This window comes from Echinops telfairi, unplaced genomic scaffold (genome assembly GCF_000313985.2).
Source record: "Echinops telfairi isolate 266 unplaced genomic scaffold, ASM31398v2 ScPeMD7_7410;HRSCAF=8448, whole genome shotgun sequence".
NCBI classification, from domain to species: Eukaryota; Metazoa; Chordata; class Mammalia; order Afrosoricida; family Tenrecidae; genus Echinops; species Echinops telfairi.
The window spans coordinates 8,482,067-8,503,380 of NW_022111310.1; the positions used below are offsets into that span (position 1 = coordinate 8,482,067).

At 37.3% G+C, this 21,314-nt stretch overlaps 1 protein-coding gene and 1 pseudogene across 1 annotated transcript; one reads left to right on the plus strand and one right to left on the minus strand.

The window, feature by feature from the left end:
* Positions 1-3,937: 3,937 nt before the first annotated feature.
* LOC115871869 lies at positions 3,938-9,143 on the plus strand (annotated as a pseudogene).
* Positions 9,144-15,827: 6,684 nt separating this feature from the next.
* Positions 15,828-16,787, minus strand: LOC101649316 (olfactory receptor 13F1-like). The gene has a single exon (XM_030887376.2). It carries the CDS (start codon positions 16,785-16,787, stop codon positions 15,828-15,830), a length of 960 nt encoding a protein of 319 aa, XP_030743236.2.
* Positions 16,788-21,314: the final 4,527 nt, after the last annotated feature.

Sequence of the window (21,314 nt, forward strand, 5' to 3'; positions counted from 1 at the left end):
CGGGGGTTTAAGTGTAGAGAAAATGTTTTGAGAATGATGTACAAATGCGCTTTACACAATTGATGTGTGTATGGATTGTGATAACAGTTGTATGAGCCCCTAATAAAATGTTTTAAAAAAAATTGGCTAACCTTCTTCTCCCTGATACCAAAGTGAAATGGGTTAAAAGAAGACGGAATCCCATGTGCCTGCAACAGTCTGAAGCTGTGGTTATTTAAGTAAATTGTGTCTTTTTAACAAGTACATTTTCCCCTCACAAGATTTCTGGCAGGGACGTGGGCTGATTCTAGAAGATTCACTTCTCCTCTTAGTTACAACTCACCAGGGGTTGGGAGAGAAAAAATGAGCTCATCATGTGGAAAATTCTGAAAACTCAGGTGACGTAGTTCAGTGACTACAAGGCAGCTCATTACCTGATGCCATCACCAAGTCATTAAGAAATTGTAATTCGAGTAAAGAATTCTTCTAATGAAGATATTGAAATGTTTTGGTTGGTAAAATTGTGAGGAATGATAATTTCATAAAAGTGCACTTTGTTTAATCATATGGAATGAAATATATTTGCCACAGTCTTTGCCCTCCATATTGTGTTTCACCCAGCCCATTTTACTCAATTACATTAAATGTGTAGAATTTGAGAATGTGAGTCCCAGATAATATGAAATTATAGAAATAGTTAGTCTTTATCCTGGTAAATTAAATGAAGATTCATCTAATTAATGTGAATTTTTAAAAAGAAATGAGTGCAAGTAAAATTGTGCTAAATATAATTCAACAATGGTTGCAGCAGTACACCAGTAAGGAGTTATTTCCTCCTATAAAGATTTACAGTCTCAGAAACCTAAAGAGGAAGGTCCACTATGTAGTATAGGATCCCTAAGAATAATCTGAGAAGCTGGACTATACAACGAACATGGCTTCAGGACTGAGAGAAGGCTCCTTAACAAAATGTGATACGTAGATAGCATGGCCTTGCTTACTGAAAATGGAGAGGACTTGAGGTTCATAAAGATCAAAGGCTGCAGCCATCAGCATGGATTCAACATAAAGAAAACAAACATCCTCACAACTGGAACAATAGACAACAGCATGATTAACTGAGAAATTACTGAAGTTGTCAAGGATTTCCTTTTACTTAGGTCCATAATCAACACTAAAGAAACATCAATCGAGAAATCAAACCGCCTATTACATTGGACAAATTTGCTGTTGCTGCAAACAGCAAAAGGTGTGACCTGGAAGACTAATAACCACCTGCCCAGAAGTAAGGTATTATCAAAAATTCCATGCATGGAGAAGTGGACAATGAATAAGAAAGACAGGAGAAGAACTGGTACATTTGAATTCTGGTGTTGGTAAACAATATTGCAAATGCCATGGACTGTAAGAAGAATGAATATATCTATCTTGGCAGAACTTCAGACAGAATCCTTCTTAGAAGTGAGGATGGTCATACTTTGGACATGTTATCAAGAGAGCAGTCACTGGGAAAGTACATCGTCGTTAATAAGGTAGCATAGTAGGTGATCCACAACAAGGTAGACCGCTGTCGACAAGATGAACTGACACAGTGGCTGAAACAATGAACTCAAGCATAACAATGGTGAGAAGGGCTCTAGGCCAGGCCGTCTGGATGTCGTGTGCATGTGCCACTGGGAGTCAGGGTCAAATCAATGGCGCCTATTCACAAAAACAACAAAGACATAAGTCTTTCTTCGTATATATTTTGAAAACTACCTTTGATAACAAGCAATAATAGTTATCGAGCATGCTGCTCTCTATGGACTGAATCCTTTCTGATATTATAAAGCACGGTTGGTTCCAATGAACAAATTGTTAATATTTTTCATATTCTCCTTGACGTTAACTCAGTAGTAATGAAATTTTTATAACGCTAATTTTCCAAGGAAGGTAAGAATACATGAGAAGTAAATTAGAACTGTCAAAGAGATACAACTTCCTTTTCAAAAGGACTATGATTGGAAAATATCCTAAACTCCCTGCTTTCTAGTTATACTTGATCACTTACGGTAAACTTTATATGAAAAGGCAATTAGACCATGCTAACCTACCAGATCCTGCATTTTCTTATTAGATCCCGCTCTTCGCCCACTTTCCACATTCCCGAGAGCTCCGGAGAAGCAGGGTATGCTAGCTCTGCCCTGGCTGTGGGTGGCAGATGCACACATAAGTGTGGGAGTGTTGTGAAATACTTCCGTTTCCTGTTACTACATAGGCTAAATTAGCACCTGCTCTGTATTAGTATCATGGTCCTTCCACCATTTTTTAAAATTTAATTCTGAAGCAGCTGAAGCCAGTGCTCAACAACTATCAAGAAGGGAAACGTTCATTATAACAAAATTTATATCTGACCAATTAGAATAATGTTGCAGAAATTGCTTTTTAAGCTGGTATTTATGAACTTATCAGTATTGCATGATCCAGTTTTGTATCTTCTATTACCCTTTAGTCTGTCAATGAGACACTGAATGAATTTTAATATTTAGCAAGAAAACAGATTTTCCTCCAATTTAATTCCAATTGTCTTAATTTAGTTGTCAAAATGTTGTATAATCAAATTCAATATATAATTTTGTCTCATATAAGCATTACTTTTTATGTATTCCTAGATATCTTAAATGTTTCCTAAAAAATGACTCGTTGATCATCAGCATAAAAGAATCAGGTAAAAACCTTTAAGTTTCTAATTTTGAAAATTGAAGCTTAGAGAGTTTCAGTGACCTTCTCAAAGCCATAGAGATTGTGCTTGACTAAGGTTTTCCTCAGGGCCGGGCTGTCTACCTTCACAATTCACAGTGTTAAACCACTTCATCATTCTGTCTCTTCAATGACAGAGAAGGCTTTCTCCCTGTAGACTCTAAACAAAAGAGCTGCTATTGAATTGATTTCAACTCATAGAGCCCTCAATAACATTGATGAGACCATGAATCTATGACAGCAGACATCTCCCCTTTTCCTCAGAGCAGTTGGTGGGTCTGCACCACTGACATTGGGGTTACCAGACCAGTGCACCCTTCCCTCCACTGCGCACACGAATGGGGAGCAGCCAGCTGCTTACACACTCCCATTCTCTGTCACGCCCAAGAGGAGCACAACTCCTCTGCCAAACTGAACTGCTACCAAGCATGCAAATGAAGTAGTGCACGCACTTCAGTCACATAGATATACGAAAACAAATAAATAAACAACTTAAGTTGGGCAAAACACACCAAATGCAGTCATCAATTAAAAGTAAGTACAAAACCACACAATATTTCTGAGAAAACAGACAACCTCATTTCACACACAAAAATAGATTACATGGCACAAATGTGTGATGAAAATATTGAGCTAAAAAATCTTCTGAGGAAAATATCACATTAGAACTACCTGATTAGAAATTTAAAATAATTTAAATATTGGGGGGGTATGTGTGTGGGGAGGGGGTGTAGGGAGGAGGGGAGGGCTGTACAAAACCAGAAACAGACAAAATAGTGGAAGAATTCAAGAAAGCAACACAAAAACAAACTGAACAACAACAACAAAAAAGGTGGGGAAAAAAGACCATATAGAAACAGTTTCATTCAGAAGAATAATGCTAAGATTTCAAAAATAGATAATATATTGAAAGGGCATAGGAGTAATATTAAATCAACAGAAGGCTGAAACTAGTTGAAGATAAAGCTCTGATCTAATCTATTAAAGGAACAGCCACAAAAAATAATTTAAAATGAAATGCTGAAGAATTATATGGCACACTGTCATTAGAAATAATTTCTACAAGTACATCAGTCTTTGCTCAATATCAATAGTCTTCAAAGATCATTCCACAAAAGGAAGATTAAAGAAAAAGCACAAATTTACTTTTGAAGATTTACTGGAAGAAAATTTTCCCTAATAGCATCAAGAATGTCAATGAACCACAAACAAGATAGACATGAGAAGAAAATCAGCAAGACATATCATGATCAAACTTTCCAAAGCAAAAGACAAAGAAAGAAATCTGAAAGCTCAGGAAAAACGACCTTCCCAACAAAGAAGAACCAAGAAAACTAAACGAAGATTTCTCAACAGATACTATGTAAGCAAAAAGGTCTGAAGGAAAAATATTGTCAACCAAGAATTACATAGCCAGAAAAATTGCACAACAAATAAATAGCAAAATATTTATAAAAACCAGAGTATCCAACCATGAAAGATAACCCTGAATTTAAGTGGATTAAATATACTAGTCAAGATAGAGATCATGGATAAGAAAACATGATCGCCAGTTTGCTGTTTACAAGTTAACGCATGTTAGATAAAAAATTGAAATAAACTAAAAATCAAGGATGGAGAAAACATTTGAATAAAATGGCATCAGAAAAGAGCAGATGTGACAATATAAATTTCTGATGACATAAAATTTAAAGTAAAAACAAGCCCAAGATGCCAGATGGGGCACTAGTTAAGGATTAAAACAGTCAATAAACTAACTTGATTCAATAGCACTACAGGGAACACTCCACCCAAAGCATCAGAATATATTATTATTTGTAGGAAACATAAGGAAGGCTGTCTGAGATGGAACACACATTAAGAACCAAAGCAAGATTCAATAAAATTTAAAACACTGAAGTATTACAAAACATCTTCTCAGATCACAACACTATAGAATTATTAATCAGCAATAGGAAATTTAAGGAGAAAAAAATAATACACCAAAGAAAAATGTGTTAGTCTGGGTACTTTAGAGAAACAAATACACAGAAACTCATATGTATAAGAGAGAGTCTTATATAAAGGTTAAGTGCACATCAAGAAAACATCCCAACCCAGTGCTGCCCAAGGCCACAAGTCCAACATTAACCCATATGTCCGACACCAATCCACAAAGTCCTCTTCCATCTCACAATACAGATGCAATGATACCAACTGCAGGAGGAAAGCTGAGTTAGTGAAAGTGTAAGTATCTCAGCACTGGCAGGGGTCTTCATATGGCTGCTCCAACACCCAGGGCTACATCGGAGTAGGTCCATGCAGCTTCTCCTCCAGGATGTCTTGCATGAAGTGAACTTTGCCAGCTGAAACAGGGATTGGCTAAGGCAGCTGCACAATGGTCCAACCATCACAAAGCAAGAGACCCAAGAACTCAAAAGGCGAGGCTCACCGAGTCATTTATCTCTCCGCCCTTCAATTAACCCCACATGTGTTTATCGACCAGGTTGGCCCAAAAAACTTTAACTATCTCAGAAAATTACAGCTTAAAACAGTTGAGTAGTAGGAGATATAAAGATTTTTTTTAATTCTTGAATAAAATGAGCAGAAAAATGAAACATGCAAAAAAATTAGGTCACAGCAGAAACAATGTCAGAGGTCAATTTATAGTAATAGATATGAGGACAGAAAAAGAAGAAAAGCAAATCAGCATCCTAACATAACATTTCCAACAACAGGAAAGAACAACAAAACAAGCCAACAGTTACCATAAGAACAGTTACCAAAATATCAAATTAGAGCAATAATAAATGAAATAAAAACCAAAAGCAAATGAATCAACACAAAGACCGGAAGTAGATTCATTGACAAGATTGATAAAAGATAAACCACTGGCAAATCTAACAAAGGTAAAAAGGAAGATAGAAATAACTTCAATAAGAAGTGAAAGTGGTGACATCGCAACAGAGCAATTTTAAATAAAGAGGCTGAAACAGAATACAATGGATAACTATATTCCAAGAAATGTTAAAATGTAGAAGGAATGAATTAATTTCTAGAAACATGTTACCTACCCAAACTGATGCAAACTGTGTTTTAAAACACAAAAACAAAAAAGGCACGCAGATGCAGAGCCATTTAAAAAAGACATTCTGTAATTCAAATACTATAAAGAAGAAATCGGTTGCTAATAAGTACTCTTTAATTTTTTTATACAAATTGATTCATGATATTTGGTGCAAGATGAAGCTTTTGAGATAATGCAATATTTTAAGTAAATGGCCATTATACAGATTAACAAGTGGAAGAGAAGTGATTTTTATATGGACACCAGAACAAAATGGAACCTTCTTTGTGCGATACGATTTCCTGGATATTTAAAGGCTAAAGAACATTGGCAATAAATCACCCAGAAGCCCTCCAGTCCAGTTTCACTAGAGTGTTCCGTTTCCCACTGTCTTCGATCTAACTACTCTCTGCTCTCTCTGGTGCCAGAAACCTGTAGTTGAAGAGGCCTTGCTCACCTGCGTGTTCTGTAGACAGGCAGCACCAGCAGCACCTGGACAAGGTAATAAATGCAAGTCTTAGCCTCCTGGTCCTATGCCCTGAATCAGATTATGTGGTTTTTAAATATCCTTAGGTGATTCATTTGCATAAAAAGTTTGAGAAGTACGCTACAAAATGAATGATTTGTTCCCTGAGTTACACATTGGGATTACCTGGAAAGCATAATTTTAAAAAAAGAGCTATCTGAGTCTAACTCCTTGCCTAACTTTGTAATGTTTGGACGGCTGTAAAGGTAGTGAAAAAAACTCATGGCACATAAAATTTGGAAAAAAGAGATTTAAATAGAAGCCTACTTACTCAAAATTACTGGACATAAGTTTAAATCTCTTTAACCTCTTTTTTTCACAATAGAATAGTGATGATAAAATGTGTAATGTTTATGAACATTTTTATATGATAAAACAAATGATAATTTCTAAATTATAATACCCTATGCAAATTCTACTGCTAATAATTGATATAGCATAAAGTCAAAATAAAGAAATATTTGTTGAAATAAAGAACACATTCTTCATATTGATTTTCAAAGTTAGGTCTGAAAATCAAACAGGTGTTTGTTAAAATGCAAATTGCTCTTCCATGCCTCAGAATTTGTGTATCACAATCTCAGGAAATGAAATATAAATGTCTGCATTTTAAAGAATCTAGTTATGTAATGATTATGTATCTGCAATCCAATGCTTTACGATCTATGTGACCTAAAGGAAGACTCAGAAGCCAACTTCGTAGTTACCAGAGTATTATAGGTGCTGACACACTTGTCCCACTTGCCATATGATACGACACCTTTCCCATGCAGAGTCACTAAACTCACACGTGGTTTACTTTTCTGGATAATGGAAAGGACAACTTGGATAATTGAGATTTAATTATTCCGCAGGGACTTTGTAAGTACCAAAAAGCTGAACAAACCTTTTTTGTGAAATGTTGTTGGTGGACCTGGTCTTACACCTAGGGAACCTTACATTGGTCATTCAGTGCTCCAGATTACCACCTCCACACATCCATGTGTATTTCTTTCTTGGCAATATTTCCTTCATAGACATTTAGTACACGCCCTCTTTTATCCCCATAATGCTGATACATTTCTTATAAGAAAAAATAACAATTTCCTTACTACGATGTCTTTCTCATACAGTATGGAGACCATGGAGTGGGTGCTCCTAGCCAGTGATGGCACTTGACTGCTATGTGGCCACCCGCCACTTTCTCAGATACACCATCCTCATGATCAAGGCACTGTGTATTCAGATGGCTGCTGCCTCCTGGAAATTAGGCTTTCTCAACTCATTGACAGAAGTGTTCTTGCAATCTGGTTGCTCTTCTGAGGGAAGAATGCTAATAATCATTTTGTTTGTGAAATATTGGCCACTGGCAAGCTGCCTTGAGCAGCTATTTCCATGAATGAGATTACTATCATGCTGGGCAATGTAGTATATGTGTTTTCTCCATTATTGCTGATTTGTATACCTGGTATTTCCTCCTCTCTTCTGTACTGAGAATGAGTTCAGCTGCAGGAAGAAATAAAGGCTTTTCCTACCTGCTCAGCCCACATGACAAAGGTGACTTTATTTTATGGGACAATTCTCTTCATGTATATGAACCCCCAAATCCAAAGACTTTTTAAAAAGTCAAACTCTCCACTAGTGCACCTCCACCTGATCCCTTAATTTTCTTCCTTCTTTCTTTTTGGGTCTGAGACACAGAGCTTTAAAATGGACATAGAAAGTCGAAGAAAAACATCACAAAAACAAAATTGGTGACAGATGAACACATCATTGGTCCAGGTGGGATGCGTGGTGTGGACCAGGGCAGTGACTGGGACAAATACATTATGTTAGACAGAGGAGCAGATAATAATGATCCAGGGCTTTAAAGACATTTAAAGTAATGACTTTAAAGACATTACTTTTTTTTTAAAAAGATCATTTTATTGGAGGCCCTTACAGCTCTTAAAAACAATCCATTCACCCATTGTGTCAGGCATATTTGTACATATGTTGCCATCATCATTTTCTAAACATTTACTTTCTATTTGAGTCCTTGGTATCAGCTCCTCGTTTTTCCTTCCCCCCCCCCCCCCCTCCGTCCCTCATGAACCCTTGATAAATTATAAATTATTGTTGTTTTCATATCTTACACCAACTGCTGTCTCCCTTCACCCATGCTTCTGTTGTCTGTGCTCCTGGGGTGGGGTGGGTGGGTGATGTGTTGATCTTTGCAGTCGGTTCTCCCTTCTTCTCCTCTTCTCACCACCACCCTACCCTCCTGGTATTACTACTCCCATTTCTGTTCCTCAGGGCTTTATTTGACCTGGATCCCATGTGTTGTGAGCTCTTATCTGTACCTGTGTATATATATGCTCTGGTCTAGCCAGAACTGAAAGGCAGGACTGGGGTCATGATGGTGGAGGGTGAGGAAGCCTCAAAGAACCAAAGGAATATTGTGTGTTTCATCAGTACTATACTGCACCCTGGTTGACTCATCCCATCCTTGTGACACTTCTGTGAGGGGATGTGCTATTGTCTGCAGATGAGTTTTGGGTCTCTGCTCCGACCCACCTAGTTCTCAACAATATGTTTTGTTTTTGCTGTTGTTTTGAATCTTCTGGTGCCTGTTAGCCAATCCTGTCAATATCTCATGATCACACAGACTGCTGTGCTTCTTCCATGTGGGCTTGTTGCTTCCCTGCTATATGGCCAGTTGTTTAACTTCAAGCCTGTAAGACCACAGATGCTATTTCTTTTGATAGCTGGGAACCATCAGCTTTCTTCACCACATTTGCTTATGCATCCATTTTGAAAGACATTACTTTTGACAAACTGATTGCCCTATCAGTTTGGGGTGATCATGCCCATGATAATCATGGGACCATGTGAAAACTTATAAATAGTCATTGGTTCAGTAGGAAACAATGAGAAACTGGCACTTTTGAGTCCATATACAAAATAAGCTGACATATTTGAGCAATGCTTTTAAATATAAACAAAACAGAAGAAATTAAGTAATATGTACAATAACAGAATTCCAGAAATAATGGCATTTTCAGATTAGCAGTCTAACTTTATCATGTTATGAAAAGGACTGTGATCTCACAAAAGCATAGAGACAAATAGTCTAAGACGTGCAATTAAATTTATGAGAACAAGGAAAATCTATTTTAAAGTAACCCTTCCAAGAAATTTAGCACATATTCAACAAATAAAATACATATTTGCAACTCTTCTTTTTGTAAATGTATGTGACTTAACATTTTTGTCTGTTTATTCTTGCCAAGAACTTATCTATTTCCAATCTACAGCCTAAAATATTTCTAGCTACATATTTCACGTTCTTTTTTTCCCTTCCCAAATACCTATCACAACATGAAGAACAGTAGAAAATGTGAGGAGTTAAAATTTACTGTTTTTCTTAAATTTATAAAGACATAACTTACTAAAGCAGCAAAGATAACAACATACTGTTGTTATATTATGAACGAATTAAGTAAAATGCATGGTGTTGATAGAAGAAACTGTAAGAAGACTTTAAATGGAGTTTTTCTTTTCTTGTTTAAAGAAATGATACAATATTTATTCACACTAAATTATAATCGATTTAGGGTGTACATTGATTATAATCTCTGAAACAATCTTGCTGCTGTTGCTTTTGGTGATGTTAGCTGCCCTTGAGTTGACTCTGACTTGTGGCCACCCACTCGTGGCCACCCGAAAACAAGCACTGCCGGACCTTATGCGGTCCTCAGAAGTATTGGGATGCTTGGGCCCACTGGCTGCTACAGCCATCAAGGTGAGGATCGTGCCCTTTGTCACGGACCCTCGATGTTACCAAAGATGATGTCTTTTACCAGGAACTAGTGCCACAAGAAAATGTAGCCAAAGTGCCTGAAACAAAGTATTAGCATTCTTGCTCCTAAGGTGCACTCTTGTTTTACTTCCTCCAAGATAGAATTGTATGTTCTTCTGTCAGTATGGGGTAATCTCAATTTTCTTTAACAACAGTGAGATTCAAATGCATTAATTATTTTCCCATTTACTTATCCATTGTCCAGTTTTCATATCCATAGGAGGCAACTGAAAATAACATGGCTTTGGTCAAGTCCACCTAACTTACTCTTCAAAGTCACATCTCTGTTCCTAAACACTTGAAAGAAGTATTTTGCAGTATATTTGCCTGCTGCAAGACATTGCTTGAATTCTTGACTGCTACTTCCCTGAGTGTGGACTGTCAAGTAAATGGAAATACTCGACAATATCAGTCTTTTCTTCATTGATCAGGATGTTGTTTATTGATCTTGTGTGGATCTTGTTTCCACTGTGTTCCGGTGTAATCCACACAGCTTCTGTAGTTTATTATTGTCACTAGTCTTCCTGGTTTTTAATCAGGCAAGATTGTGCCATCTACATACTGAAGTTTTTTATGAGCTTTCTTCTAATCCCTAGGCTTCTTTCTTCTTCATAGTCTAGTTTGATTGTTCAGTGTATAGACTGAATAAAGATGGTGAAATGATACAACATGTTTCATATAACCTGCCTATCACAGAGTATTAATAAGCCTTCCTCCAATTCTGATGCTGCATTCATCTTTATATAATGAAACTTCTCTAATTATCTGCTCAGCATACAAATTGAATAAGTATGGTTAGAGGATACAACCCTGACACACACCTTTCCTAATTTTAAACCGTATTCTTTTCATACAACTGCCTTTTGGTCCATATGCAGGTTTTGGATTTCCATTCTTTTTAAAGCCATGCATAGTTTGTTATGATCCACACAGATAGTTAGTTGCCCCTTTAATCAAGTCAAATCCATGATACAATTGAAAGGAAGTTTTCTTGGGGGTGTGGTCTACCCTGTTTAAGCAGACATTGTGGGAAGGAAGGCTTCCCCTTCTCACTGTGTCTGGATTCTGCATCTGTTTCCTTAAACCCCAGTTCTTTGCACTTGAGCCAGTGGCCCACGATATTGGCTGGCAAGCATGGAAGCTAATAGCAGTCTGCCATAATGCCTGCTGGAGGATCCAACCTGCTGCCCTTGCATCCATCGACACACCCCTGCCTACCAAATTAAAACCAACCTCACTCCCATTTCGTCAGTGCTGACCCACAGTGACCCCTGTGGGTTTCTGAGACTGTAACTATTTAGGGGCGTAGAAAGCCCAGTCCACTGGTAATTTCATAGTGCCAACCATGTGGATCACATGCTGATGGGTAATCCCTACACCCCAAAGCTCCTCAGTACCCATGCTTACACCAGCCTGTAATCATTTTAGCTCCTAGTTCATCTTCCTGTTTCCTGATTGTCTAGTTCCATTAGCTATGGGAGCCAGGAAAAGTCTTCAGCTCCACATCTGACCCACAAACTTACCCCAGACTGAACTTGACCACTTCAACCACTGTCATATCCATTTCCTTGATATATATTTCTTTAAGTATGTATACCACTGATTTTGCTTTTCTAGAGACCCCAACTTAACACAGGTAGAATAAAATTGATCGCTAATAAATATCAGGATCCATCCTAGTTGCTTGTTTCCATACATTATTTATTCTATAAAAATGTGTAATATCGTCACACATTTTTATTTCATGGAAGAGGAAACTAGATTTGATTCTTTAATACATCTCCAAAGATCACTTGACTTGTACAGAAAACCAAATTGGAATTCTTCACTTTAGAATTCACGTGTTGTTTTTTCTTTTATAACCATTGCTAACAAGTCATTACGGATTCATAGTGACCTACTAAACCAGGATAGAACTGCTCCTGTGAGTTCCCAAGCTTATAAATCTTTATTATAGTAGAAAGCCTCACCTTTTTCCCATAGGGAAGCTGTTTTGAACTATTGACCTTTTGATTAGCTGTCCAACACATAACCCATGACAAAACTGGGTCTCTTTTTAAACATTCCACAGTCCTGACTAAATATACAAAAATATGAGTCAATTATTTTAAAAACATTTGTTCTTATTTTTCCTTGACCATATCAATCATACACATTCCCATCTCTGTTCAAAAGATTTCCAAATATGTGCCTATCTTCCTGATTCTCTCTTGGATTTCACTAACCTTTGTCTTCACCTGGATATCTGACCACAAAGGTGTAGTCAACCAGTCAATCAATTTATATCTCTAACTACGTGATATTACCATCCTCATTAGCTTCCCCTTATCTGAACAATGGTTAAAGCAGGTATTCACTTAGAACTAATTGTTTCATCTCTAATGGCTTCCTGTCCATAACTGAGAAATTCTAAAATCTAACCCCACACTCTTGTACATTTCACGTGTGTCTTATTTTTCCATCCCATTATATTACATCTTTACTGCCTTTTATGGACATTGTTGTAATGGTCCTCTAACTGATCTCTCTATTGTCACCCGATCTTCTACACCAGTCTTTATCACAAAATCAGCCTAATCGTGTCATAAATACTTAAAAATCTTCACTGCTTTTCCATTTTCTAAAGAATAAAGCCCAAAGTCATGAGCCTATGCTGAAGCAACCTGCTTCAGCTGACCATTCCACTTGCCACCACTTAAGTGAATTCTAGTCAATATTTCTGAAAGGATCTCTCTTCTGTTTGCTGCTGTGACTTTGTTAACAAAAGGTTTCACTCATTCTAAAAATTACTTATCTCTTAAAACTCTGATTCACTCAGTCAAAATCACACTCTTCCCTGTGTCTCACTATCTTGGTCTCTCTGTGTTTCTGTCTCTGTATCTCTTTCTCTATCTACTGAGGAAAAGGCTCTCACTTCTACACTTCCACTAAAATATTAGAGTATTTTGGATAGCTTGGCATTAGTAACCGACATATAATATTCTACTTCAGTTCAGAAATAGAACTTGTATGTACCTTTTTCTGGTTAACAAAAAGGATACACATTATCACACCACATTCTTGTTGTTGTAGATGCCATTGAGTGGGCTCTTTTATGCACAGCAAACTGAAACACTGTCCAGACCTGGACCATCCTCACAATTGTTCCAATGCTTGAGCCCCTTGCTGCAGTGACAGTGAAATCCATCTCCTTGAGGGTCTTCCTCTCCTTTGCTGCCCCTCTACTTTACCAAACATGACGGCCTTCTCACATTCCTTACAAAGTTAAAACCGTCAATCCTTTCATCTAAGCTTGTATTCAGTGGGAGAGAGAATGAATCATTCTCCAGAGCCTTTTTCCTGTGGCTAGCAGGTCTCCCAACATATCTTGTTCTGTGTTCTGGACATGACATCAAGTTAGGGTGTCTAAGGTCAAACAGTTTTTTAAAAATGGAAGGATAGGCATTCAATCCGGAGTTCTTCAGTGGTAGATCTCACACATTTCCATAATACCACATTGCTACTTCAATAGCTATAATAACTTAATTGACAAGTATTGACACTGTAGATGAGAAACATAATAATTTTTTTTCTTCAGAAAATATATAGAGAATATAATTTTATGTTTTCTAGTTTAAGCTAATAATACAGAGACTATATATTTTATTTTATTTTATTGTGATAAGTAAGAGTCCATGGAAAGGATACAGAAAAATTTTTATTATTAATATCTCTTTGTATTTGAACATTGTTGCCACATTGATCCAGAAACTTTGGTCATCATGATAGATCATATTTCCTCTTCAATACAAATATTCTATATTCTGATTTTTAAAAGCATTGATCAATTCTAGTATGGAAACCTTATTAACCTTTACTTCCAATCTCTCCCCTTTTTCATTTTATTTAAAATAATAATGATAAACTCCTTCCTGTTATTGGATATATTACAATAGCCAATTATAAAACACTAACCAGACAATTCATAGGTAATATCAGAGTGAGATAATCTTAGATATTATGTGTGTATTTCACTGAAATTGGCTCAAATCAGGTAAAAGAAACCATTTTCGGTATGGCCCGTAATCCTAGCCAAAACCTAGAGAGGTCCTCACCAACGGAAGGCACTGTCATAGGCTTATAATATTGAGTGACATCAATTACAGAAAAGCACCTACTAACAGAAAATAGATCCAAGGCCTAACAACAGAAAACCTTAAAAGGTAAACAAACTTTACTCGGAAAGTTCTACACAGAAAAAGAAACTTGTGAGGCTTAAACACACGTTACCTCCTGACCCAGAAATCAGAGTCACCTTGCCATTTTGCAGGAAATAAAGGTTATATCTCTGAAGGAGTGTAGAATGACTAGGGCTGATTAGCTGAAATTAATAATTGCTTTAATCTCAATAACTGTATTAGCTATTACTTATGTATACTCTCCTTACTTCTTGTACATAGAATTGTTGTCATTCCTTATTCCTATTACCACTACTTTTCCACCTTTCTTTTAGCCTCTCAATAACCAAAGATCATTGTGTCTCCCCTAGGCACCTGGCTTGATAAAATTGTCACCCTTTGAATGGGCTAATTGAATATTTGGTATGATTTTTTTTCATATGTCCCAACATTAAGCCCAGAACACCTTCTGTCTCTCCCCCAAGGAGAAACTCACAACCTGGGTCGAAATTATCATTCTAATTTCATTAACTCTGGTGAAACATTTGTGATAAATAGGAAATAAGATGTGTACATCTTGATCTCATATTTATTCATTTGTTCCAAAGAGGATCTATGAATTCCATGAAAGCTTTTGAGTATTCATTTTGGTATTTGCATGCATGCTGTGCTCTCTATATTAAGATATATTCATATATTTTACGATTTTACACCACTTTATTAGGTTTGAATATTGTATTTTCTATGGCATAGTAATCACACCTTTTCCTTTATAATGTTGATAGATTAATTCATTAGCTTAAGAAACCAGCTGGCCCAGAAAGGTACCATTGAAAGGGTACTAGTAGTTTCACTGATATACCTTTTTTGAATTTAAGACATGTCAGCACCCTCTCAACAACACATTACTACTAAATGCTAACTTTTTCCCTGGTTGGCACCTTTTGAACCGATTCTATTCAGGACTATATTTGCACAGACTCTTTACATTTGTATGTAGGTATTCGTAGCACATAGGTCTATCTGCATGAGCAACTTCAGCAAGTCTCCTAGTAATGAACATCAAAGTACAGGCAACTCACACTTCCCCTTCAACGCTAAGTAAGATTTCCCTCACTCTCATAATGGACCAACCCTACTGACAACAAACTCCTCATCACAATCACCTTTACTTCTTGAGCGGCTTTTAAACCTCTGAAAAGGCTTTGAGCCTCTTCTTGCACTAAAATGAGGATCCAGAAAAATAGTTTGTATCTGTTCCAAACTACCTGCAAATTTGACTTAAAGTCAGAGTTAGAAATGAATCTTTTTTGTAATTCAGGAATTGCCTGTATATACTCACATGTAAAATACAGCTACACAGTTATAGAATATGTATTTATATAAATATTTCAGATAGGTTTAGGTAAGAAATCTTTATATTATCTGAGAGTTACAGTGGTCTGTCAAGAAGAGACTTAGGAAATAAAATATCTCATTTAAAATGTGTCTTTCTCCACTATCAAAATGTTTGGGTGTACCCTGAAAATTAAACGACCCTTAGATTAATGTTGATTAATATTATTTGCTACTGGAAAGAAAGAGAGCATAAAGAGGGTTTCTAACTAGCAATCTTTTCACAGCCATTTTTACCTCTTTATTCCTTAGACTATAGATGATTGGATTCAACATAGGGGTCAAAACCACGTATAGTAAAGCCATAAATTTATCAATTTCCTGTGAATCCACAGCTGATGGCTTTAGGTACATGGAGAGAGCTGTCCCATAGAACAAAATGACCACCGTTAGGTGGGCTGCACATGTTGAAAAGGCTTTGCTTCGGCCATCCGCGGAGCTGATCCTCAGGATGTTGGAGAGGATAAAGGCATATGAGACACAAATAAGGAGCATCGGCACGGGAAGGAGAAGGATGCTGATCACCAGCATAAGGAGTTCTACCATGGAGGTGTCTACACAAACCAGTTTCAAGACAGCCAGAATTTCACAAGTGAAATGATTGATGATATTTTTCCCACAGAGAGGCAATTGCAGTACAGAAATTGTTTCCACAAGGGCGGTAAGGGAGCCTGTCACCCAGGAGCCAGCTGCAATGTGTGCACAAATTCTCTTGTTCATGATGATGGGATATCTCAGGGGGAAGCAGATGGCTACATACCGATCATATGCCATCATGGACAGGAGCACACACTCTGTGGAGCCCATGGCAAGAGAGAAGTACATCTGCACAGTGCACCCTGAGAATGAGATCGTGCTTTTCTTTGTAACTACGTTTGCCAACATTGGAGTGAGAGCAGAAGAGGTGTACCAGATGTCCAGAAAGGAGAGGTTGCTGAGGAAGAAGTACATGGGGGTGTGCAGGTGGGAATCCAGGATACTGACAGAGATCAGAATAACGTTGCCCAGCAAGGTGACCAAGTACATCAGCAGGCACAATGCAAATATGACGACCTCAACTTTAGGATAGTGGGAAAACCCCAGAAAAATAAAATTTGAAATGATTGTACAGTTTGTCTCGGTCATGTTAGTTATTCCTTCATGCACATCTGTAATGGTGAATAGAAGTATAAAACTTTATATTTAGTAGTCATTGTCTTGCTGTTATTACTAGAAGAATATTAATCATTCATGAAATATATATAATGAAATACATTATAAGGTACTAAGGATATTATTATATCAAGTTGGCTCTCCAACAATTTGCATTTAAGAAGATGACCCAACAAAGTAAGTGAACAATAATGACACCATAATATGTGCACCAGCACGTACCTGCCAGATAAGAGTCAGAACCCTGACTCAGCGATAGCTCTAAGGATTACCGTAATCAAAAGATTCCTTAAACCTAAATCAGGTCAAAGAACAGACAGCTGCATAAGGAGAATTTTTTTTGTAAAAGCTACAATAGGAGAAGATTTGTATATAATTCACAAAGTTGAAACTTATTTTAGTATGATAAGTGAGTATGTTGCATATTATGTAATATCAGAAGATGAGGCTAGGATAATAAGGGAAATCAAACTCACTGTCATGCTACCTGATTTCTGTCCTTTGGAAGGTATTTTCTAATGTGGAAATAATCTTGGATTCATTCTTACCTTAGAAAAGAAATAATTTTCAATAGTTATTTTATTAATAAAATTGTTTGCAACATATCTAACAATGGAGCACATATATAGACGTATGTTTAAAACCCACTGGTCTACAAGAGAGGACATGGGAAGCAAGACGTACAGGGCTTCATGTTTTCATCTCTGCTAATTTATTTAATATCATCTGCCAATACTTTCCCATCACCACCACCCCCTCACTCCCGCCCCCCCCAACTCCACAGCCACACTTTATAGTATGAAATAGCAGCCAATTTATTGTTCTTTATATTAACCACATTAACTCATCCACTCTCAGCTTGCTTTGAGCTTTGCTAAAATTTCAACCCTCAAACCATGGGTGAGGATAACAGTGAAAGGGCGCAGTTCTACTCTGTCCTACAGGGTCACTGTGCATCAGAATCAACTCATTGGCAATGGGTTACTAAATTCTCGAAAATGATTTATGATAAGATAAACTTGTCCAACTTATTCCCCTGTGTATTTCCTGTAATGTCAGCACCAAAATTATCCCAGAGAACTTCCAATCCAGCCCTTTCATATTAAACTTGAGAAATACTTGCAGAAAATTGATAACTTGCCTGAGGTAAATGAACAGATCTAGGATGTTGAATGAAACACCTCTCTTGCATTAGTACTCCTTTATCCAATTCAATATTTCTTCCAGCCATCTAGTGCTTTTTAAAAATAGAACATGTCTCTTCTGTTTTTGTGGCTAGTGGACACTCATTAATGTGTGTTGTAGACCGGAAAATACAAGAACGGAAGGAGAACATCTGCTTCCGTTCAGCTCAGCATATGTGGCAAGGATCTTCCTCTTTGGTTGGCTTGTAATTTCCGTATCTAGAGGGAGAGTGATCTTCAGCAGGATCTTTTCTTATAAGTCTAGTGCAGTGCTAAAAGCAGTAAACGAATTTAAGGTTTTAAATTATGAGGACATTGCATGGGAATGATGTTAAAATCAGTTATGTGGAGGCCTTTTGTGTCAAATAATGTAATGGATTGAGATCGAGATGGACTTAATTTGCAAAAGCATCAACCCAAAACCTACCCAAATCACAGAAATTTCTAAGAGAAATAACACTGTGATTCTGTTCTGCCAAAATCAAGGCCTGTGATCTGTCCTCCCAGAATTCCAAAGGGTTATCCCTGGAACTAAGACTACTATTAAAGTCTGCTGTTGCTATTAGGGACCTCCAACTCCCTAAACAATTTGGTGTTGTAATTCTGAAAACATGAAGAAGTTTAAAAACCTTTCCAGTTCTCTGGAGTATAGTCACAAGTTCCATTAACGAATTGGTATAAAAAAAATAGTATCTAAGTTTTAACTTGTTTCAAATCAGTAGGTGCAGTAAAAGGCCTGTGTGGACCCTAGTTCTATAAGCAAAGCTTGAGGGGACAGTTTGCCTATTTCATTTCTGTGTTAGATTGTCCGTGCAATACACAGAAAACAGTGCAATTAAAAAAACAAACTCACTGCCATTACGTCGATGCAGACTCCTGGAAAGGGTAGAACTACCCCGTGGGTTTCAGAGAGCTAACTCTTGAGGAGAGTAGAAAGCCTGGCCTTGATCCTGCAGAGCAGCTGGCGGTTTCCAACTGCTGACTGTGTGCATCGACACTCATGGGTACCCACGAGCCACAGGGCTCTTGCGCAACTGAACGAACAGTAGAAATGCCTCTGCACCACGCTTGTTGGTTTGTAAAGTGAGAATCTGTCCAACTATCATAGTGACCTGAGGAACAGAAATAAAGCATGCTTACTGAGCTTTTAAATGATCCATAAATGAAGCAAGCAATCTTTGACAATTCAAATATTTTATTACTGTTTTATGCCCCTTGAATAAAATAAGTGAATACAGTACAGAGTTTGTGATTTTAAGACTATGTAATATTTAACCTCAAGGATAACTGAAAAGTACTTACAGGAAAGAACGCCTTCTAGAGCAGCTGCACTCTGTGAGACAGGAGTCATCATCCACGCGGCAGCCACGGATATAGTAGACCTGGGGTTTCCGTTGTTTGGGAATAAAGAGGGTGTTTTTTTTCTTTATCTCTGAGCTTTATATTATTTGCCGCTTCTACATTTAGTGATTATGAGACTATGAGTCTATACAGAAATGAGGATAACAGAGAAAGTCAAGTACTGGTATCCTCTGAAGTACTAAGCCATTGCATGTTACTCACCTGGGCGTAAACTTCCTTTCCTCACAGGTCAAGAACTCAGGTACTCCAAAGATACTCAATTCAAAATATATCACCTCATAACTAATATTTCCTTAGCATTATTCTAGGGATATAAGATATACCATTGTCCTGAGAATTAACTCATTGGCCAGGTTGGTACAATAAACATTAACTATCTCACCTTGATATTGGCTCCTCATTTTTTCCATCCTTTCCCCACCCTCCCTCCTTCAGGAACCCTTGAAAATTTATAAATTATTATTTTTTCATGTCTTAGACTGACCAGTGTCTCCCTTCACCGACTTTTCTGTGGTCTGTCTCCCTGGAAGGGGCTTAGATGTAGACCATCATAATCGGTTCCCCCTTTCTCCCTATACCTTCCCCTTACCCTCCTGGTCTCACTACTCTCACTGTTGGTCCTGAGGGGGTTATCTGCCCTGGATTCCCTGTGTTTCCAGATCTTATCTGTACCCATGTACATGCTCTGGTCTAGCTGGATTTTCAAGGTAGAATTGGGGTCACGATAGTGGGGCGGGGGGGTGGCAGGGCAAGGAAGCATTAAAGAACTAGAGGAAAGTTGCATGTTTCAACGGTGCTATCCTGCACCCTGCAAAGTCAGCATTTCTAATCTATCAGTCATTCCACAGGAGAAAGATAAGGCTGTCTACTCGTGTAGCGATTGACGCGTCTCACAAAGGCTAACTGGCAGGGCTACTCTGTCCTACAGGATCGCTGTGAGCCAGTATTGATTCAACAGCAGGAAGTTTGAGTTTAAAATTGGTCTGGGGGGATCCCTCAGTATGTTCCATGTAGAAAAGAATGCCATCTTTAAATAGAGGTATAGATTTATATTTATAAGATATATTTTTGATGCATTTTTATTTATCTTGTGATATCTTTATATGGTTTTTATATCAGAGTAATATCATACAGCTTGAGTTATATTTGGAAACATTCTTTCTTCTTCTGTTTTTTTTAAGAGTTTATGGATAGTTAATGTTCATTTTTGAAATGTTTGATAGAGTTCATCAATGGCACTATCAAGTCTTATGCTTTTCTTGTGGAAAGTCTTTAAATTACAATCCAATCTCTGTATGTGTTATAGGTATATTCAGATTTTCTATTTTTTCTTGAATGGATGTGAATAGTTTTTGCCTTTCCAGGAATATTTTTATTTCATTTAAGGTGTCCAATTTGTTAGCGTAAACAAAACCCACTGCTGTCAAGCCAGTTGCAACTCATAATGACCCTATAAGATAGAGCAGAACTCCTGTGCTAGGGTTTTCATGGCCATGAAGCTCCACAGAAGCCAACTGATCAGCTAGAAGGTTCAACTTTGGGCTAGTACCTGAGTGCTTTAATCTCTGTGACACCTGGGATTCTTATTGGCACAGTTGTTCACAATATACTTTATACTCCTTCTGCTCATTTTTGTAAGACCTGTGGTATTTTCCTTATTTCGTTCCTGATTTTAACCATTTGGGTTCTTTCTCGTTTTTTCTCAGTCATTCCACCTAAAGTTTTCCCAATTTTGTTCATCTTTACAAAGAACTAACTTGTGGTAGCTTTGATTTTCTGTACTGCATTTTTTTCTCTACTTCATTTATTTCCACTTTAATGTTATTTCTTCTTCCCTGAGTTTAGTGTGTTTTTCCTTTTCTTGTTTCTTAAGGTGGAAGATTAAGCAATTGATTTTATAGATTTCTTCTTTTTAATTTTAGGTATTTGGCACCCTATAAGAATTCTGATTTTT

Excerpts from the sequence above, each read along its gene's own strand:
- LOC101649316 (XM_030887376.2), bottom strand. The coding sequence starts at position 16,787 with ATGACCGAGACAAACTGTACAATCATTTCAAATTTTATTTTTCTGGGG.